This window comes from Sapajus apella, unplaced genomic scaffold (genome assembly GCF_009761245.1).
Source record: "Sapajus apella isolate SASKATOON/1434 unplaced genomic scaffold, GSC_monkey_1.0 scaffold35, whole genome shotgun sequence".
Classification (NCBI taxonomy): domain Eukaryota; kingdom Metazoa; phylum Chordata; class Mammalia; order Primates; family Cebidae; genus Sapajus; species Sapajus apella.
In genome coordinates, this window is record NW_022436975.1 from 17,416,008 (window position 1) to 17,439,608 (window position 23,601).

Genomic DNA, 23,601 nt, shown 5'->3' on the forward strand with positions numbered 1-23,601 from the left:
ACCACAATGAGATTATCATCTCATCCTTATTAGAATGATTATTATCAAAAAGACAAAAAATAACAGATGCTGGCAAAGATGCAGTGAAAGGGGAACTCTTTACATACTGTTGGAAGCAATGTAAATTAGTACAGCCATTATCAAAAGTACTATGGAGGCTCTTCAAAAAACTAAAAATAGACTATGATATAATCCAGTAATCCCACTACTGGGTATATAACCAAAGGAAAGAAAATCATATATGTACTCCCATGTTTATTACCACACTACTCACAGATATGGAAATCAACCTAATTGCCTATCAACAGATGAATAAAGAAAGAAAATGTGCTGTGTCTGTATATTTATACACACACACACACACACACACACACACACACACACAACCATGTAATACTATTTAGCCATAAAAAAACATGAAATTCTGTCATTTGTGGCAACACAAATGATCTTGGAGGACATTATGTTAAATGAAATGGGCAGAGAAAGGTAAACACTACAGGTTCTCATTTACATGTGGAAGCTAAAAAAGTGGATCTCATAGAAGTATGGAGAATAGTGGTTACTAGAGGCAAAGAAGGGGAGCCAAGGAAGGGGAGTGGAGAAGGGAGAGTAGCAGCCAAAGGTTGGTTAATGGACATATAAATACAACTAGAGAGGAGGAGTAAGTTCCAGTGTTCTGTAGCACTATAGGGTAGCTATAATTGACAGCAACTTATTGTATAGTTTCAAATAGCTATAAGAGCAGGATTTAAATGTTCCCAACACAAAGAAATGATAAATGTTTGAGGTGATGAATGTGCTAATTACTGTGACTTGACCAAGACACATTGTATGCATGTATCAAAATAGCACACTGTACACCCCGTAAATATATACAATTATGTGTCAATTAAAAATAATAAAAGCAAAACAATTCTTGTGACTTATTTTATCATACACTATCCTGTTTCTTGTCTAGGTCCCCACTGAAAAGTAAAACCTGAAGTTAGAGACTGTGTCATTTTTTTCTTTATCTCTTTAGAAATGTACACTAGGCAATTTACTTATGTTGCAAGTCTAACTTTCTAGTGTTTTATAATTAAAAAAAAAATAAGAAAAGAGACCTCAAAGAGTTATGAATGAGAAACAAATCATTCAACAGAACTTTCTGAGATGATGAAAATGTTCTATATTTCCTGCTGCTCAATAAGGAAGCCACTAGCCACGTAAGCAACTGATATGTGGCTAGTGCAACCAAGGAACTAAATTTTAAATTTTATTTAAAATTAAATGAGGCTAGTAACTACCATATTGTAGAGAGCACACTGGAAGTCTATAGGAAACACTGAATAAAAGGTAACTATTACTATTAAAAATATAAATTTTCATGGCCAGGCGCGGTGGCTTATGCCTGTAATCCCAGCACTTTGGGAGGCCGAGGTGGGTGGATCACCTGAGGTCAGGAGTTCCAGACCAGCCTGGCCAATGTGACAAAACCCCATCTCTACTAAAAATACAAAAAAAAATAGCTGGGCGTGGTGGTGGGTGCCTGTATTCCTAGCTACTTGGGAGGCTGAGGCAGGAGAATCACTTGAACCCAAGAGGCAGAGGTTTCAGTAAGTCAAGATCATGCCATTGCACTCCAGCCTGGGAGACAAAGCGAGACTTCATCTCAAAAACAAAAACAAAATTTCAGAATGTTCTAGAGATTCACAACAAAATGTTACATTTCAACTTAAATAAGGTAATAGAGCCCTGTTGCAAAGCAAATTCCACCTGTTTTAAAAATAAAAGAAATTCAAGTAATCTTATTTCATTATTTCTTTTTTCACTACCATAGCCACCTTCTGTCTTAACAATGAATTTCAGGAGATAACATGGTTCTGTCATGCTGGAGTGAACATGGTTCTCTTGTCATGCTGGAGGGAACATGTGGTTCCCTCCAAACCACATACCTTTCAGTTAGGATGCAGGTGAGAAAACAATCCAACACACAAAGAGGGCGATAACTGGGCCCGGTGAAAAAAAACCATGGGGTTACAATCAGACAGACCTAAATGTGAATCTCTCTTTTCTTTCTTTTTGAGACAGGGTCTCGCTGTGTCGTCCAGGCTGGAGTGCACTGGCACAATCTCGGCTCACTGCAAACTCCACCTTCGAGGCTCAAGCGATCCTGCCACCTCAGCTTCTTGAGTACACAGGAGCACACCACCATGCCTGGTTAATTTTTGTATTTTTTCCAGAGACGGGGTTTTACCACGTTGTCCAGGCTGGTCTCGAACTTCCGGCCTCAAGTGATCTGCCCACCTCAGCCTTCCAAAGTGTTGGGATTACAGGCGTGAGTCACCACATTAGACCCTAAACATGAAATCTCTTAATGACATTCTACTCACTTAACAGAGTTACTATGAGGATTACCAAGCATATATATAAAACATTCACAAGAATAGAGCACAATGGATACTCAGTAAAATGGCAGTCAATATTATCACATTACTCTTTAGAGAAAAATGCTTTAAGCTGGAGGCGATAGCTCACACCTGTAATCCCAGCACTTTGGGAGGCTGAGGCAGGTGGATCATGAGATCAGGAGATCTAGACCATACTGGCCAACATAGTGAAACTCCATCTCTACTAATAATATAAAAATTAGCTGGGTGTGGTGGCACGTACGTACTGTAATCCCACCTACTCAGGAGGCTAAGGCAGGAGAATCGCTTGAACCAGGGAGTCGGAGGTTGCAGTGAGCCAAGATTGCACGCCACTACACTCCAGCCTGGTGACAAAGCGAGACTCTGTCTCAAAAAAAAAGAAAAGAAAAGAAAAACTGCTTTATATGTATATGGAGTCTATTCTACTGGCTGCAGCAACTTCCCTCTAGAATTCAGATACCCTTATTCAACCAATCTTTATGAAGGCGGATTTTAGATAGTAAGTTCAAAAAAGAAAATAACTTTCTTCCTTTTTAATGCAAAATATTCATTCTTTTAAATTAAAAAGGGTATGATCACTATTAAAAAAAATCCAAAATGTTTTAAACATAACATAATCATCTACAAATGTTGATTCTCTAACAACAATTATTTGTAGCTCCTTTTATTTATTTATTTTTTTGAGACAGGGTCTTGCTCTGTCACTCAGGCTGAAGTGCAGTGGCATGATCATAGCTCACTGCATTACTGCAGCCTCAAACTTCTGGGCTTAAGTGACCCTCCCAGCACAGACTCTCAAAGTCCTGAGATTACAGGTATGAGCCACCAGGCCTAGCCTATTTGTAGCTTCTTAACAAAACCAAAATTAACTTTAAGGTAATTATATGTCAGGTCTTCCTCGTTGCTCATGGTTTTTGCAATTTCAAAACAGAAACTGCAACACAGGGAAATCCTATCTCTACAAAAAGTTGTTGTTGTTTTTTTATTTAGCCAAGTGTGGTGGTGCACACCTGTGGTCCTAGCTATCCAGGAAGCTGAGTGGGAGGACTACTTAAACCACTGCACTCCAGCCTGGGCAACAGACCAAGACCCTGACTCAAAAACCCCAAAAAACAAAAAACAGAAATTGCTTTTCTTATGGTATATATCTTGTCTATTATAATCAGTAAATATCATTTTTATTAATATCCTCTTTAGTACAAACACATCACCATTGCCTCATAATACTATTTCAAGATCTCAGGTTATCTTCTTAGTAATTTTGCCTGAGTTTCCAGTCACTCTCAACGTATTGCCCTCTCATTCAGCCCCAAACCAATAACCAACCCTTTTCTAAATGTAAAAAGGGGCCAGGAATGTGGCTCATGCCTATAATCCCAGTACTTTGGGAGGCCAAGATGGGCAGATCACATGAGGTTAGGTGTTCAAGACTAGCATGATCAACATGATAAAACCCCATCTCTACTAAAAAATTTTTAAAAATTAGCCAAACATTACCCAGGAGCCTCCTGGTTAGCTCAGACCACACATGTGCACCACCACACTTGGCTAATTAAAAAAAAAAAAAAAAAAAAACTTGTAGAGCCAAGACTGTGCCACAGCACTCCAGCTTGGCTGAATAAGACTCTGTCTCAAAATGAAAAAAAAAAAAAGTAAAAAGTAAAAAGGCTCAAGGCATTATTTTAAATTTTTAAAATTTAAAAAAGGCTCAAGGGATTATTTTAAATTTTTAAAAGTGTTATTTAAAGGAAGGGTAGAGTAAAGGGAGGGATAGGGAAATATGTTTAAAGGATACAAAATAATGGCTAGATAGAAGGAACAAGTTCTAGTGTTCTATATCACTGGAGAATGATTATAATTAACAATATTAAATAGTTTCAAATAGTTAGAAGGGAGATATTGAATGTTCCCAAGACAGAGAAATTATAAGTATCTGAGATGATGGATATGCTAATTCCCATGATCTGGTCAATATACACCACATATATGGAAACATCACTATGTACCCCATGAATATGTACAATTATTTCCCAATTTAAAAATTTTAATTTAAAAACCTAAGAAAAGTCACAAGTATAAACTTGTATCTTTCTTTTAACCAATTTGGCATAATCTGCTTAATTCTACTAAAATGATTACCTTCGATCCTAATTTAACACTCCTAATTATTCTCATCAACCAAATCTTAGACAATAGTTTTTACATGTAGTAACCAAAACCCAACATCTATATAAAATTTCTTCTTTTAGAAGAGTTGTTTAGAGAGCATAAAATCTAAATGTTCCTTTTTCCATATATTTTTAGTGTTATTACTTTTTCTAATTTACTGAACTCATATTCTAAATCTAGTAAATAGGAAAAAATATTCCAAGAGAGTAAAAGTAATTATGGAGCTTATAAATCCCTCTACATCTATGCAATTCTTTATTTTTTAAGCTTTTCTTTAAAAAAAAATTAAAGGCATCATTACATTGAATGTCTAAAATAAAGCCAAAGCCTAATCTAAACACAAAATTTTCACATATATATATATTATATATATATAAGATTTTACTTTACATCCACTTTGTATTTATGACTCAAGGAGTGTCCTAATACAGAACCTAGTAAGTTATGCTCAAAGAAATGCATATCAAAATCAGGCAACCTTGGGCCAGGCACAGTGGCTCACACCTATAATCCCAGCACTTTGGGAAGCCACAGCAGAAGAATCACTTGAGCCCAGGAGTTCGATACCAGCCTGAGCAATGTGGCAAAATCCCATCTCTATAAAACAACAAGCAAAAATACAAAAATGTGTCAGGCATGGTGTCATGCACTTGTAGTCCTAGCTACTTGAGAGGCTGAGGTGGGAGCATCATTTGATCCCAGGAGGTCAAGGCTTCTGTGAGCAGTGATTACACCACTGCACTTCAGCCTAGGCAACAGAGCAAGATGCTACCTCAAAAAGAAAAAAAAAATCAGGCAACCTCAAAGTTGCAAATTTTAAAAAAACTATTTTTACTCCATATTAAAATCTGCAGTCATTCTGAACATGCTTTCTAGCTAATAAAAATTACAATAAGCATATATGAAGGATTCTAACAATATATATAACACTTAAGCTTATTTCTTACTGTTGGAATTCGCTTTCTTCTAACTTCATTCTCAGCTGACATAAGAAGTAACTCAAGTTCCTTTATTTTTTTTTCCTTATCAGGATCTTCATCAATGAAGGGTTGCTAAAATAAGTTAAACAAAAAAGAAAAACAGGCTACTTACATAATTGTTTTATTATTATTAGTGTTCTCATTTTTACTTTCTTCTATGCAACATGAAATATATTTTTTTCTAATAAAGCTTAATGCTACTAAATACTAAATGCTCATTATCACAATCCCTCTGGTATCTAAAGAGGTGCTGGTAAATATTTTCAACTTATCAGAAGAGATTTGGGAAAATTTAAATGCATTAAAAAACATGTTGCATCAGCTATATCGGCTGAAATGTATGTCTGAAATATTTTAGATTTTTAAATATTAATACATACATTCTATACAATTTAGCAAAAATATGTCCATTCACAATTTGAATCCTTTACCTTGGAAGAATGAAAGGACTACCATACTGGTATTGTCAATCATCTTGTATTTGTACAGTTTATATTTCTTCAAACCCACTTATACACTTTCTCCTTTAATGTTACAGTATTCTAAGTAGGACACATAGTATTATTTTTATCCTAGTTTAATAGATGAGGAAATAGGTACTACTAGGCTTTAAAAAATATGACTGAACACATTTCCTTTGGTCTTTGTTATAAATAAAAGTTACCTGAATAAAGGCAGAAGTAGTCTGAACATGTTCTATACAATTGCCTTCAGGTGACACATACTGATACCCAGGGATCTAAAAAGTAATTAATGCATTATTATCATACATATAATGCTATATAAATGTTTAAAATCTCAAGCAAATGACAAAAACTTCTGACATAGTATCAACATAAAAAACTTAAAAGCATCTGTATTAATTTTGAAATTTTGTACCTATAATACTTTCTTATCTATTAAATAATAACTACATCTCCATTGCTAACCCTAACCCTAACTCCATCCCTACTAAAAATACAAAAAAATTAGCTGGGCGTGGTGGTGGGTGCCTGTAATCCCAGCTATTTGGGAGGCTGAGGCAGGAGAATCACTTGAACCCCAGAGGCAAAGGTTACAGTGAGTCAAAAATGTGCATTGCACTCCAGCCTGGGCAACAAGAACAAAACTCTTGTCTCAAAAAAAGTTATAACACTTAGAAAAGACTTTTGCCCAGATGAAATATAAGAATTACTTAGCCTAGATTTATCAGCCAGTTTATTAAATCTGATATTCACCAAATACATTTAAACATCTACTATTAGAAGGGTTGCTCCTAGAGAAAACAAAGTAATTGTGTTCCTATGTGTCCATATGAATGAAGCACTCACAGGGACAGAGAATGAAGCAAGTTTTTCAATGTTCATATCTCCTACTCTTATCACCACCCCATGCCAAAAGATTCTTCTATTACTTGTCTTAGAAAAATGATCAGAGCCGGGCGCGGTGGCTCACGCCTGTAATCCCAGCACTTTGGGAGGCCGAGGCGGGTGGATCACGAGGTCAAGAGATCGAGACCATCCCGGTCAACATGGTGAAACCCCGTCTACTAAAAAAAAAATACAAAAAATTAGCTGGGCATGATGGCGCGTGCCTGTAATCCCAGGAGGGTTTACTACTCAGGAGGCTGAGGCAGGAGAATTGCCTGAACCCAGGAGGCGGAGGTTGCGGTGAGCCGAGATCGCGCCATTGCACTCCAACCTGGGTAACAAGAGCGAAACTCCGACTCAAAAAAAAAAAAAAAGAAAAATGATCAGAATCAGTCACATACTTTTAATAGACACATTGATGATAGGCTAAGTCATTCTGCTTCTTTTCTAAAACATCTGTAATAAGAATTTTGAAGATACATATAAATTTACTAAGCAGTAGTGGAAAGGAATATGAGAGAAAGTATTTTTAAAACCTTAAAATCGGGGCCAGGTGCAGTGGCCCACCTCTGTAACCCCAGCACTTTGGGAGGCTGAGGTGGGAGGATCACTTGAGCCCAGAAGTCTGAGACCAGCCTGGGCAACATGGCAAGACCCTGTCTCTAAAAAAAAATAAAAAAATTAGCTGAGCAAAGTGGAGCATGCCTATAGTGGAGCATGCTACCCAGAGGGATGAAGCAGGAGGATCACGTAAGCCCCGGAGGTGAGGCTACAGTGAACTGTGTGTGCACCACTGCACTTCAGCCTAGCAACAGAGAGAGCCTGTCTCAAAAAAAAGAAAAGCCTTAAAATCAAAAAATATAAATATGAAATTGTCTGCTTTCCATAATGGTCTTCCTAAATCACTACATAATACAGAAGCATTATATATAACTTCTAATATAGAACTTAACTTTTACAATACTCAATTAGTATCACATTGCTCAACTTGGTAACGCCAATGAATTAGAAACTTATTTTCTCAAACTTTTCATGAAAATCTGTGACAGTATTTCAAATCCATCTATGTTTTATCAAGTCACACACATAATAAAATAATCTTATTAGTTTAAATTAATTAAATAATGCATATATCTTTTTAAATTAAAAAAGAAACAAATCTTATAGTACAAGAAATATCCTCATCTTTCCAACATATTTAGATTAAGACTGTTAAACACTCTGTTGGTCTCAAGTATTATCTTTCTACAAGTTAAAAAAAAAAATTTAAATGATAGCCTTTCTAAGACAGAAGCAGAATGTTTCAGTTTATGCTGCTGAAATCTCGACTCTAAAGAAAAATGTAAAGAAACATAATAATAAAAACCTTAAGGTACTGATACCGTCTTCACACGTTTTCCTATTGTTAATGAAAATGCCATTACTCTAAGTGGTTCTTTTAAAATGATGCCTAAGAAAACTTAATAATGTCCACAAATGTTAAAAATCAAATCTGAGGCATAGTAAGCACAGATTTTTAACATTTTGCCCCATTTTATCTTTTGCCAGATAACTACTAAGTCCTGACTTAATCTTTACAATTTATGTGACAAGAACCAAGAATTGCTCATCTTGAAAAATGGCATAACAGTCAGGTAGACAGGGAAATGTAAAACAAACCCCATGAAGACTCCTACACTAATTTCTTCCAAGTAAAAAATGCACTGTAAGGGACAACATAGAGCTTGCCCCATTTTGAGCTTACGCAATATCTACTTTAATGAATCATCTAAACAAAGACTAAAATTACCGAAGTGATTAGTTATTAGGGGGAAAAGCAAAATTGAATGCCAACAAAGACCAATTAATTACCATACCCCCAAAATTAGCTGGGCATTAATGAATTATTTATTTTTTGCTACTTTCTGCTTTAAGCCATTTTATATATATCTACCTCTTAGAGATAAGCAATACTATAATTACATCAAAACTTTATAATGGAGAGTACAATAACATGTTGAAGCACAGATGACCATTAGCTTTGAATCACAAATGAAGATTCAAAGAATTAGAGTATTAGGAAATATACATAGTTTCTTAACGTAAAAGTTACATATATTTGTTCCCAAAATACTTATAAATCAAAGTTACATATATTATTTTTCAGTTTGGAAATTTAAATGTCTATTTACCCCTTAATATACATTGCACTTGTCCTATTAAGAAACCAAACACCTTCCCATATAGTAACTTAAGAAATTGTTTTAAATAATAAAAGTATTAAAAGTATGTGCCTGAACGGGTATGTAAAACTGATTCTGGGTTTGCAAATGGTCCATAGCTGCACAAGGTTTGTGTTGAAGTTTAGATGAAGATCGTTCTGATTTTATTCCATCTTGTAAATAGCCCTCTTGTTCTACTTTTCTTCGCATAGTAGAATTCCAATGATTTTTGATAGAATTATCAGTCCTAAGAAATGAAAGGTACAATTTAGAAAGAAAAAAAGATTCCACAGATTTCAACACTGTGTAACTTGTACAAACCGACGAAAACAAATTTTTACACTGGTTAAATTAGATACTTTTTTTCTTAATTTTTCTTTTAGAGTTTCTACTCAGGAAGATAGGAACTTTTTTAAAATTCAAAAGATAAACTGTATGTGCATATGTCAGGCATAGTTCTAAGCACCAGAGATACTGCAGTGAATAAGGCAAAGCAGGTTGCTGCTTTCATGGAGCTTACACTCTCCTTGGAAGCGTGGGAGTGGGGAAGGAAGGAAAAATAGAAAAACAAATAAATAAGAAAAATATCAGTACAACGCAAATAAAGTAGGATAAGAAAAGTGGGTAACGCGGTCATTTTGGTTTGGTTAGAACAAACCAGCCATACAAGAACAGAAAGAAAAAAGAACATTCCAGATAAAGGGTATAGCAAGGGCCAAGGCCTTAAGACAGGAACAAACATGATCATGAAAAGTAAATCACAAATTAAAGAATCCCAGTATTCTTTTTCACTTCTTAGAACAAAATATTTATGGTAAGAAAGAATTCATTAGCTCCCTTCCTATCTAAGGTTCCCTTTATAAAAATGTAAATCTTCAACCCATAGCTACTTATAGTGTAAATTTCATCCTTCATAAAATATACACACATAAAGTAGGTTTTCAGTAAATATAAGGCACTAAGCTAGGTTATATGGAAAGTAAAAAGATGTACAAGAGATTAAAAGCATCTAGACCTGGTTTAATAGCTTAGATCAAAAATTAAACACTGTGCCTTAATATCTTACCTATAAAACAAAGATAGCAATGTTTGCTCTGTATACTTTCCAAGTCTACAAAGATTAAGAATACACAGAAAAGCACTTTACGCTATAAAGTACTATATAGATAGAGATTATAGCAATAAAAGACAAAATGCATAGCTTCTGCGTAAGGTATGCATTTTCACAAGGTTGTTGGTCTGCTGTACTAAACACTATTAGAAAACACATGAATGAGTACAATGTAGAGTGTACTTAGTACATCACAGCTTCTGAGGAAAACTTTGTATTTTAGCCACATGGATATATATACTACTTCCATGGTTTGGACATACCATAATTAAGATTAAATTTTCCCTAACACACTTTCATAGCAGTTTACTGCAGCTAGCATATTATTCCTTGTCTTATGCATAGAACCTAGTATGAAAGAAATCTTAGATTTAGATTCTTTTCCAACAGAGCTTATACAAAGGGGGTCTACTTGATTGGCACTGATATGTCAACATGATTTTAGGAGTGTATTAAATGTTTACATAATCTAAAATCTATCATTTTATTGTACAAATTATTGCCATAAAATAATTCATTAAAAAAATAATCATACCCCTTACCACAGACTTTAGTACAAACGGTCCCAAAAGGTCGCTTATGTAGTCTACATTTTAATTTTGAATAAAAACAAAAGTTGTGGGGTACTTGAAAATGTATTTAATAGTATGGTAACAAAGATCATGTTTAAGAACAGAAAAATAGATATACATTTATATAAGCACCTTCCTGGAAGGAGTTTGGCAATCTCTGCCCAACGATTTCCCAATCGCTTATGTGCTTCATAGATGACCCTGTCCTCCTCTTCTGTCCAGGAAGATTTCTTTACCTCAGGATTCAGATGATTATGCCATCTTTCTCTACACTGCTTGCCTATTCTTCCTTTTAAATGTTTTGCAATTAAAGACCATCTTTTTGGTCCATATTTCTGAACTAATTCAATAACCTAAGAAACAGAAAAACAAAGTTCAAAAAAGCATTACCTTGAAAGAATTTTAAATCATAATTTAAGAATACCATTTTAAATAAATGCATGAAATCCAAGCCACAACTACAATTTGTATTTGAAAAAATTTTACTAATAAATACCCCTCTAGCATTTGCCAACTTCAAAAACTTATTCCAAACTCATCTAAAAATCCAAGGGGCTAAATAAAGATGCTTGAAATTAAATTGCCTTCACATGCACGATATTAATTTGAAATAACAGTAAAAATGTTAAAACTTGTGCATTTTCTATTCTTACATCTTTAAAAAAAAAAAAAAAAAAAAAGCTTCAGCACAAAGCCAATAACAAAAACAAAAACCAAAAAAATAATTTGGAAGCAGAAAGACTCTACCAAGTTACTGCCTGTCATTTCTTCCTTTCTCAAAGTGAAAGGATATAGATCACACATTCTTTTTTCCACATTTTACATTTGTTTTTATTTTACCTAAAATTCCAAGAACAGTTATTCCAGCCCACTTTACCTCACTGCCCTATGTCAAATATCACCTCATAAACAATTTTATACTGGTAGACTAAGTTTAATATATGCTGATATTTTCACTATATGTATCTATTTACTATATTTTAAAAATAAAATTTCAGGCTTTGATTAATGTATTTTTAAATAAGATCACACATTTTAAAACTTATGAGTAGCCATCAAGTAAATCAGATCAGTCTAGGTTAAGTAACTTTAAGGTTTGTTCCGGCTGAGCACAGTGGCTCATGCCTGTAATCCCAGCATTTTGAGTCGCCAAGATGGGTAGATTGCTTGAGCCCAGGAATTCAAGACCAGCCTGGACAACACAGCGAGATTCCATCTCTATTTAAAAAATTAAAACAATAACAAAATAATGTTTGTTAAATAAGAATAACAAATAAAGCAGAAGTAAGGATGCCCTAATTCCCCAACTGCATTAGCAATTTTTATGACTTAAAGGGCATGAACTAAAGAGCAATTCCTAGTGAAGTGCAGAAACACTTCTATTCTAAAGCTGTTTGTGCTCCAGCTTTAGAGCACAAAAAATGACCTTGGTTTTTAAATCACAAAACCTTTGGAAACACAGTGCTCTGACATCTGTCTAATCCTGGGGTCAATATAGGTTAAGAGAGAAAATTAAGAATGATTTCCGTGCATATCAAGTTATTAGATGTAAAAATAAAATGAAAATCTGTTTTAAAACGTTAGATTTTTGACAAGAAACTATACCCTAATAATTGTGAAATTGAGCTCTGAACAAGGTAACTAACCTTATAGCATTTTTCCTTCTGCAAACCAAACTCTCAGGAAGAAAAGGCCACATGTTATACTTGGTTTCACTAGATTTTTTAAAAACCCAACAACATTTCAAGACACTTAACATACAATTCTTATGCAAGTATCCCCCAGAAAACAAAATCAAAGTGACTTAAACATATACTTCACATGTCAAAACAACATAGTAGGAAGAAAAAAGTTAGTCTACCTACATAGTGAACATAAAGAATATGAACACGTTACCCTCTGATCTTCTTCTTTAGTCCAAGGACCCTTTATCAATTCGGGATTTAAAACTTTCTGCCACCGATGCTGGCACTGAAAATCAGAGCGGTTCTGAAAAAATTTAGATGACTTTGTTATTCTGTCTTCCAGAAAGCAAGTCAGTCCAAATTTATGTCTTACATCCTTAGAACAAAGACTTCAAGAATAGTATATTCGATAGCATTCTTTAAACATGTAACATTTACTTTACATGTCTGTGTCCCAATTATGTTTTGGTTTGGTTTTTTCGGAGGGTTTTTTTGGGGGGATGGAGTCTCACGCTGTCGCCAGGCTGGAGTGCAGTGGCGCTATCTCGGCTCACTGCAAGCTCTGCCTCCTGGGTTTAAGCGATTTTCCTGCTTCAGCCTCCTGAGTAGCTGGGACTACAGGCACGCGCCAACCACACCCAGCTAATTTTTGTATTTTTAGACGGGGTTTCACCATGTTGGCCAGGATGATCTCGATCTCTTGACCTCGTGATTCACCCACCTCAGCCTCCCAAAATGCTGGGATTAACGGTGTGAGCCACCGTATGTTTTTTTCTTAATTACAGTAGTCAAGAAGTCTTAGACTACAAATAAAAACAATTTATTTAAAATTAAAGTATGTCTCTTTACACTATGCCTTACAATACAGCAAGCAGCAAAGATAAAACACAGATAACTGCCAAAAAGAAATGGATTTATAACTGAGGAACAAAAAGCAGTAGACAGAAAACTATACAAAGCTGACATAAGAGCTCAAATAGCCTATCAGTCTAGATTCACACAGTACAGCAGTACCTAACTATATAGTTTTTAAAAAATGTAAAGGCATTACTATACTACTGCATGTCAAAAGGATGTTATAAATGATTACTCCAAGTTATTAAAAAAAATTACATAGTCTATATAGAAGATACATGCTACATTTCAATTAAATTGGTTAAGTGTTGACATTTAAAATGAAAATGAATTCGCCAGAATAAGAAAACCTATGCAATATCTGGGTAGAAACATCTCAAACTCCAAAAACTATAAATGAAGCCTTATTTTAATCAGTTCAGAACCTGGTAACTCTACAAGGGTAATGAAACCTAATACTTTATTAGTGATTCACAGTTGACAAAATTGTTAGTTCATACACAGGATAACAGAAAACCTAGAAACGTATAAAGGGATAGATACAAATGTTTTGTCTACCAGTGGCTCTTTTGCCCAATGTACTTAAAATTATTATTATTCAAACTCAGCTTCATTTATGGCTTCTGTACATCAATGCTGATCCATTTAAAGGCTGTCACTTTCTTCAAAATAATCAGGTTGTTCCTGTATATTCTTGCAGCAGTTCTCTGTTACTGCTAATGTAAATAATTTTTCTAATCTAGCTTACATTTACTGAACACCTGCTAAATATTGGGAATTGTGCCAAATATCCTATATGTTATTTCTAATTCTACACAACCATATTACAGAAACAAGTATGATTATCTAGATATTATAGATAAAGAAGCTGACAATCAAAGAGGCTAAGTAATTCTTCTATGCTCATAGAGCTGACATTTAAACACAATTCAAACTGACTCCAAAATTTATGTTCTTTCCATTACTTGATCTCAATTTTTGGGTTATGTTGAAAGACATATGACAATATAGAAAAAACACAGTTAACATGGTTTCTGAAACCCAAAGAAGTCAACATTGAAATTCGAATATGAATATTTTGCCTTACTTCTCACAGTGTATTAACAAATAACAGTATATGTGAAAACACTTCATAAATTATAAAATTATATAACAAATAGCACGTGAAAAGTAGTATGGTAAACAATAGGCATAATAGTCTTTAAAATCATCAATATTTTAAAATGTAAGCCTCAGGTGATAAGCTTTTTTTGATAGGGATTTTATTTATTTATTTATTTTTTTTTTTTTTTTGGTTAGCTATCAAATATCTCAATATATTTCTCACCAAACGTTTTAACATGTATTAGCAAATATTTATAAGGTCCCATATAAATTTGTTATCATTTTTGTTTTAAAGTTAATAATCTTTTAGGTCCCTGGATGAACACATTACTAGAAAACCAGACTCTCTGAGCCATTAGCAACCAACTACAGGCAGACCAAAAAACAGAGATTTTTCTTTTAGGAAAGAAACCTAAAATTAAAATACGTAGACACATTTTTGAAAAACAGTCAATTTAACCCAATACCTTAACCAGCCATGTTAGAAATATAATTTAATATTTCACTTACTTGAAGATGACTAGCAATTAGAGTCCAATCATCAGTTCCATGTTGTTCAACCAACTTCTTTAATTTATCGTCCTATTAAAATAGTATGAAAATTAGAAAGCTTTTCACCATCATTTTCATCTATCCCTAAATATAGATAACTCTCCAATTCTGTTAACAAATATCTGTTAACCATAGAAGAACTAAAGCCACCCACTATAATACAAATTCCTCCATTTATTACACTGTTTCTGTAAGTCCCAATGTCACCCATTATTCAAGTCTCTGGTTGAAGAAAAAGAATGTACAGTTAATTGATGCAGCCCTTATCTCATATTTTGTTTTTAAATATCTTTCATAACTATAGTAGTATTTTTTTTTCTTGAGACAGAGTCTCGCTCTGTCACCCAGGCTGGAGTGCAGTGGCGCGATCTCAGCTCACTGCAACCCTCCACCTCCTGGGTTCAAGCAATCCTCCCACCTCAGCCTCCCAAGTAGCCGGGATCACAGACATGCGCCACCACACCAGGCTAACTTTTGTATTTTTAGTAGAGACGGGTTTCATCATGTTGGCTAGACTGGTCTTGAACTCCTGACCTCAGGTCATTCACCCCTCTCGGCCTCCCAAAGTGCTGGGATTACAGGCATGAGCCACCACACCCGGCCATATAACAACAGTAGTATTAATAAATAACATCTAAGAAACTAGAAAACTTTGTCAGATAATTACCTCATCCCTTGTCCATTTTACTCTGTTCCAGAGTTTCTTCAGTCCTTTCTGTTGTGGTACTTCATAATCATGATCAGCATACTGAAGGTCATCATCTTCATCCTCACTAAAAAAAAAAGTTGTGAAATCAAGAATTTTATTTAAATTTGTAAATTCAATCATTGAACCTATCACACAGATGGGCTGGGTGTGGTGGTTCATGCCTGTAATCCCAGCATTTTGGGATTCTGAGGTGGGCAGATCACAAGGTCAGGAGTTTGAGACCAGCCTGTCCAACATGGTGAAACCCCGTCTCTACTTTTAAAAAATACAAAAATTCGCTGGGCATGTTGGTGAATGCCTGTAATCCTAGCTGCTCAGGAGACTGAGGCAGCAGAATTGCTTGAACCCGGGAGGTGGAGGTTGCAGTGAGCCAAGATCGCACCACTGCACTCCAGCCTGGGCAACAGAGCGAGACTCCATCTCAAAACAAAACAAAACAACACAAAACAAACAAAAAAAGAAAAGAAGTCACACAGACTAAATGGCATATTCACAATGAGATGATTCAAAGTCTAAAAAATTAAGAATCATACAATGGGGTGGGGTGCAGCTATACTTCTTACTGACACCAAACACATGAGGCTGGATATGCCACTATGGGAAAAATCATAACCCTGTAGGTCATGTTAAGGAATTTAACCTTTATTCTTTGACCTTTATTCTAAAGAGTTAAAGACCTTTAAATTATGCAGCAAAAGACAAATATCTTGTGTTTTAGAAAAATCAATGACAAGAATGTGGCAAAATTGAAAAAGAAAAACCAATTAGTAATCTTCTCAATAACCCAAGCAAGAAATTATTGGGGCCCAACAAATGGTAATGGTAAAATACAAACCACAGCCAGTTAAAAGACACAATAGAAGTGATCCAATTAACAATATCAACAAAAACATCTAAAAATAATTTTAACATACAAGATAAAGGTACAGTAAGTGACAAGACACCATTGTGAGACACAGAAGTCTTGAACAAATGGAAGAACATTCTGAAATTCTTTGTTTTTTCAGACAGGGTCTCGGCTTGTTCTCGCCCAGGCTGGAGTGCAGTGGCACAATCACAGGTCACTGCAGCCTTGAACTCCCAGGCTCAGGCAATCCTCCCACCTCAGTCGCCTGAGTAGGTGGAACTACAGGCACCCACCATCATGCCTAGCTAATTTTTTCTATTTTTTGTAGAGATGGGGTTTTGCCATGTTGGTCCACCCCCAAGGCTGGTCTTGAACTCCTCAACTCAAGTGATCCTCCTGCCTCAGCCTCCCAAATCCCACACCTGGGATTACAGGCATACACCACCACACCCAGCCTCCTGACCACATTCTTTGATAAGAAAACAATATTATAGAGATGCCCATTCTCTAATTTAGGGAGATGTCCATTCTCCCTAAATTAATTCATAAATTTAAATTAAATTAATCTATACCAGTAGATTTTGGGAGGGAACTAGACAAGCTGAATCTACAATTCATATGAAAAAAATCAAGAAGAATGGCAGGAAAAGTGTTTAAAAATAATAATTGAGAATTATCACTAGCCATATCAAAATATACTGTAGAGAAACAATAAATAAAACAGAATGGTACTACCACACAAACAAACACAGATAAATGGAACAGAACATTCAGAATAGAAATTAGCTGGGTATGGTGGCACATACCTGTAATCCCAGCTACTTGGGAGGCTAAGGCAGGAGAACCTTTTGCACCCGGGAGACAGAGGTTGCAGTGAGCCAAGACTGAACCACTGCACTCCAGCCTGGGCAACAGAGTAAGCTTCTGTTTCAAAATTTAAAAAAGAAAAAAGATGGAGTCCTACTTTACAATAAAATAAATTGGAGTGAAGCAATTAATTACATTTTTTAAAGTAAAACCATAATAGAACTAAAGAAAATAGAAAAGAAGTCTACTTTTTATATCCTTGAGTAGAAGAGAGGTAAACATGACAAAAATCCAGAAGTCATAAAATAGATACACCAAGGTAACGATAGTGGGAATGGAAAGAAATGTATGAAACAGAGATATTTAAAAAGCAGAAACAAAAGGATTTTACAACTGATAGATAAGGGACATGGAAGAAGGGGGAATTAAGGATGACTCCAAAGTTTCTGGCTTTGAAAACATAAGTAGAGCTATTTACTATGGAAAACAATAGATGGAGAAACCGAACTTTGGGAAGGAGAAGAAAATGGGGAAAATATGTATAGTTTAGGACTAGCTGTTTTCAAGGTATCTCAAAAATACACAGGTGAATATGTCTGGAACAGTACTTCCCAACAGAAATATAATGCAAGCCACATATGTAATTTTCTAGTAGCCACATTTTTTAAAAAAAAGAGAAATAGGTGAAATGTACTTTAATAGTCAATATTCTTTAACTCAATATATCAAATAATCATTTCAACATGTAATCAATATCAAAAAGTATAAACAAAATGTTTTATACATAATTTTTCTTACTAAAGTCTTCAAAATCTGGTGTGTATTTTGTAGTTAGAGTACATTACAATTCAGACTATCCACAGTTCAAGGGCTCAATAGCCACATGTGGCTAATGGCTATCCTATTGGGCAGAGCAGATCTAGTAAGGCAAATGAGCACATGGACTTGCTCAGATACAAGGTCTAGGGTAGAGATGCAGTTTTGGCAATCACCAGCATACAAAGAACAGCTGAGGCCACGGGATGACCCAAGGAAAATTAATAAAGAGAGGAAGGAGCCAAAGTCAGAACCTGAGTTTTGATGGGGTAAAAAAAGAAAAAGCTATTTTAAAGAATAAAGTCCCATAAAAGAGGGCAAGCCTTAATGATAAACTGAATTAGAAGGCGGGACACGGTGGCTCATGCCTGTAATACCAGCACTTTAGGAGGCCAAGGTGGGCGGAACACCTGAGGTCAGGAATTTAAGACCAGCCTGACCAACATGGTGAAACCCCATCTCTACTAAAAATACAAAAATTAGCTGGGTGTGATGGTGGGTGCCTGTAATCCTAGCTACTTAGGAGGCTGAGGTGGGAGAATCACTTGAACCCAGGAGGCAGAGGTTACAGTGAGCCAATATCACACCATTGCACTCCAGCATGTGCAACAGAGCGAGACTCTGTCTCAATAAATAAATAAATAAATAATAAACAAACAAACTGAATTAGAGGATCCTGAGTAGGCAGTGGACTGAATAAAGTCATGGCATCTGAAAGTAACACAGTCTAACATTTATTTAAAACTTTCTAAGTACCAGACATTGTAGTAGTCTATGAAATTTTTCTCTTAAAACCTCACAACAACTGGAAGAGGGGAATGTTACCATTATTCCCATTTCACAGAGTAGAAAACTTTGACTTAGAAATGTAGGCCGGGCGTGGTGGCTCAAGCCTGTAATCCCAGAACTTTGGGAGGCTGAGGCGGGTGGATCACGAGGTCAAGAGATCGAGACCATCCTGGTCAACATGGTGAAACCCCGTCTCTACTAAAAATACAAAAAACATTAGCTGGGCATGGTGGTGCGTGCCTGTAATCCCAGCTACTCAGGAGGCTGAGGCAGGAGAATTGCCTGAACCCAGGAGGCAGAGGTTGCGGTGAGCCGAGATCGCGCCATTGCACTCCAGCCTGGGTAACATGAGTGAAACTCCATCTCAAAAAAAAAAAAAAAGAAACGTAACTTCTTGCCACACAGTCACACGAAATATGGCATGGCTGACCTCTAAAGTCCACTACTTAACCACTATACTACAACACAGTGGAAAAATAGGGGGAAAGTGCTAGAAAGTTGGAAAATACCAAAGACAAACTTCAAGTTCATTTTGGAATCAGAACAAGGTTCTAGTTCTAACTTAATTACTCACTCTGTAACCTTGAACACATTAGCCTCTCAGGGGTTTAGTTTACTTGTTTGTAAAATGATAGTAATAACACCTACCTTATAGTGCTGCTTTAAGGATAAATTAAATGAGAAAACACATATAACACCTCATACAGCATATGGCACAGAAAGGTGCCTCAATATTAGTATTACGTGCATAGGTTGATTGCCTAATAGTATTCAAAATTATTTTTGCCTTCAACTCTTTCTCAAAAATTCATTCTGATTTCAAACAGCAAAAGTTTGAAGATTTGTTTAAACTTACTGTAATATAGCTAAGCACATACAAGTAGTTTCTAATATCTATGTAAGTTATGTAATTTCAATCTTACAAAATTGAAAAACGAAGGCTCAGATTTAATATACACTGTCAACAGGTCTTTGCAGGAACCCCTAACTTCCATTGACTTGTCAATTCCATTGGAACAAAATTCTTCATATTTGACCAGGCAAAACACCAAGATCCTCCCATTCCCCTATGATCTGCTTCTATAGTTCAATGCACTTCAATAGTCCAATGTTCTCTCTCCCTGAAGCCATTTTATATTTGTAACAATAATCCACCTGTCCTCCTTCCTACATGGCTGTTTTTTGTTTTGTTTTGTTTTTTGTTTTGTTTTGTTTTTTGAGAGTCTTGCTCTGTCGCCCAGGCTGGAGTGCAGTGGCACAGTCTTGGCTCACTGCAAACTCTGCCTCCTCAGTTCAAGCAATTCTCCTGCCTTAGCCTCCTGAGTAGAAGGAATTACAGGTAACTGCCATCATGCCCGGCTAATTTTTCTTTTTTAGTAGAGAGGGGGTTTCACCATGTTGGCCAGGCTGGTCTCAAACTCCTGACCTCAGGTGATTTGCCCACCTTGTCCTGCCAAAGTGCTGGAATTACAGGTGTGAGCTGCTGTGTCCAGCCCATGTATGGCTGTTTTATTAAACTATGTTATATATATTTTTATATATATATACACACACACACACACACACACACACAAACACACACACACACACCTTACAGAGGCTTGATTAAAGAACACACCTGATACATTAATTCAAGAAGGAGATGTGAAGAAAATAAAAAGAAAATATCTGACACGTGCAGCCATTTTCAGCTATCAGAAATATCACCTGATTGGCCAATATTAAATTGCTAAATTCAACATGCTTCAGGATTCAATGACTTCATAAACTTCTAAAAAGCTACTGAATCAGATAAAACACCACACTGTAGCTTTCTGTCCTATTTGTATGTACTCAGAGCACCTACCCTTTCTTCCTTTTTTTTGAGAGGGAGTCTCACTCTGTTGCCAGGTTGGAGTGCAGTGGTGCCATCTCAGCCTCACTGCAACCTCCGCCTCCCAGGTTCAAGCAATTCTCCTGCCTCAGCCTCCCGAGTAGCTGGGACTACAGGTGTGCACCACCACACCCAGCTAATTTTTGTATTTTTAGTAGAGACAAGGTTTCACCATATTTGCCAGGATGGTCTTGATCTCTTGACCTTGTGATCCACCTGCCTTGGCCTCCCAGAGTTCGGGGATCATAGGCGTGAGCCACCACGCCTGGCCCCTTCTTTTTAATGTTTATCACATTTGCCAACCTCCCCATCCAAAAAGTAAGCTCATGAGTGCAGACCATGTCTATGATGTTCATCTCTCAGGACCAAGCACAGTACCTGCCACTCAAATATTTGTAAAACTAATGAACAATCTTCCCTAAACTTCCAGCTCAACCAAGTGCTCTGTATTCCAAATTATCTCACTTCTTTCCAACCTAACCAAAACTTCCACCTTCCTCAATACAGTACATGTGATCTCAAAGTGGATCTGAGAAAGAAAACTTTTTAACAAATAAAAATACTTCTAGGAAGAGGTAAAAGGCATTCTCATTTGTTAAAAAAAGACTTTCATAATCAAAAAAACACCTCCAAATGGTAGAATTTTAAGAAGCAGAACCTGCTGAAACAAACATTTTTAAATATTCAGCATAGAAAAGGTTCTTTTAAGGTATCTACTGTCCTGTCTAACCTTTCTTAGAAATGCCACCAGCAACATTACCACTTCCTGATACCCCAAATAGCCCTCAGGCATGCTTTTCACAGGGTCTTTTGCTTCTCCTCCCTCTCTTCAGATCCCCAAAATTTCATAACAGCATATTTAAGACTGCTTTAAAATTTAGATTATTTCTAAATCAAAACAATTTTTACCTTGGGAATTTGCCCATATAAATCTCGAGTATTCACAAAACTATATACCTCCCATTTATGAAATCCACTTTAAGGTTCTTACAAAATACTTTAAGGATGTAAGTCCAAAAACATTATTTTGGTCTAAAAGACTAGTTTCCAAGGAGTAATTTTCCTAAAACCTCGTTGATTTTAACCATAAAATTCTGCCCCTTACTTTTTATCCACATACTTTATTGTGAGAAATTTCTATTTCTACATGAGGTTTCATTCTCTGTTTTGCATTTCAGCATGGTAATCAGTTTCAGACACTGAGTTATATAACCCATCCAATGTTCAGTAAGCTGGGCTTTTTGAGTGGGTAAGTGTGAAGGAGCAAGCAGAATTCCTAGAATTATCTCTCTACCACTGGGGCTTTCCCAGAGTCTACCTACTTCTTAGTTTTGGCATCAAGTTATTTCTACATATATTTAAGTGAGTATTGAAAAGACAATGTTAACTTTCAAATACATGTGACCAAAAAAAAGATCCTAGAAATGTATCAACATCACTAGCTACAAAGAAAGATGCCTGAGAATGTCCATAATTTGTAAAGAAACCAAGGAAAGGATAAAACCCCACAAATCACCTCACCAATATTCCACTTTCACCATTTAACAACAAAAACGTCCCATCACTGAAAAGTGGTTAGACACCATCAAAATGGATCTCCTCTATTTGTCTACTTTTATATAATCTTTTGATATTTCTGTATAAAGCAATCAATGCTGGTAATACGTAAAATTTAATAAAATCGGCTTCCTACTACGTAGTTTAATAAACCATTTCCAGCCTAGTGTAATTATCTAGAAGACAGCAAAAGAAAATAACATTATTTCTCTAGTCACAAAGCAATAATAGATTAATTTAGTCTTTTGACTCTCCAGCCCAGGACTTGGTTTCCAGAATGATTCTGCCAGCTTTCTTAAGTCAAAGAAAATATCTACTTGGCAAATGTCTAATATATAACCAAACTACTATATTTAAATGTAAACAGTTTCATAGATTGTGTGTGTGTGTGTGTGTGTGTGTGTGTGTGTGAGTGAGATGAAGTCTCGCTCTGTTGCCCAGGCTGGAGTGCAGTGTAACGGTGCAATCTTGGCTCACTGCAACCTCCGTCTCCCAGGTTCAAGCGATTCTCCTGCCTCAGTCTCCCAAGTAGTTGGGATTACAGGCGCCCAGCACTACACCTGGCTAATTTTTGTATTTTTAGTAGAGACAGGGTTTCACCATGTTGGCCAGGCTGGTCTCGAACTCCTTACCTAGTGATCTGCCCACCTCAGCCTCCCAAAGTGCTGGGATTACAGGCGTGAGCCACCGTGCCCAGCCATAGATTGTGAATTAAAGTGATTCGTGTGATTATGAAACAGTGAAAGGAAGCACACAAAAAAAATTGTAAAACTCATTAGGCCAAGACAATAGTTAAGAGAGTAACTTTACATTGGGGTGCGAGCTAACAGGATGTGATACTTATGACTGTCTGTGAAATAATACACACTTGATAAAATAATTCACATGTGATATTAAGATAGAACATTTAGAAGTTCAATTTTAGAGGACAACAATTATTTCACCTAAAACCAGTAAATGTGGTAATCCAAGGAGGAAACGGAAATTTTTTAAAAATTTGTATTTTAAAAGAAATAGTTCTGGCCGGGCGCGGTGGCTCAAGCCTGTAATCCCAGCACTTTGGGAGGCCGAGGCGGGTGGATCACGAGGTCAAGAGATCGAGACCATCCTGGTCAACACGGTGAAACCCCGTCTCTACTAAAAATACAAAAAATTAGCTGGGCATGGTGGCACGTGCCTGTAATCCCAGCTACTCAGGAGGCTGAGGCAGG

At 36.1% G+C, this 23,601-nt stretch overlaps 1 protein-coding gene across 4 annotated transcripts in view; it reads right to left on the reverse strand.

The window, feature by feature from the left end:
* The window catches only part of MYBL1 (MYB proto-oncogene like 1), a 49,833-nt gene that overhangs the window by 22,146 nt on the left and 4,086 nt on the right, over positions 1 to 23,601 (reverse strand). For all 4 annotated transcript variants that reach the window (XM_032296241.1, XM_032296239.1, XM_032296243.1 and 1 more), the window contains exons 2-8: positions 15,660 to 15,765; positions 14,951 to 15,022; positions 12,693 to 12,785; positions 10,929 to 11,149; positions 9,186 to 9,360; positions 6,228 to 6,302; positions 5,531 to 5,635 (exon numbers count right to left, since the gene is read on the reverse strand). In XM_032296241.1, coding sequence (XP_032152132.1) covers positions 5,531 to 5,635; positions 6,228 to 6,302; positions 9,186 to 9,360; positions 10,929 to 11,149; positions 12,693 to 12,785; positions 14,951 to 15,022; positions 15,660 to 15,765 — 847 coding nt within the window. The remainder of the gene's footprint in view (positions 1 to 5,530; positions 5,636 to 6,227; positions 6,303 to 9,185; positions 9,361 to 10,928; positions 11,150 to 12,692; positions 12,786 to 14,950; positions 15,023 to 15,659; positions 15,766 to 23,601) is intronic.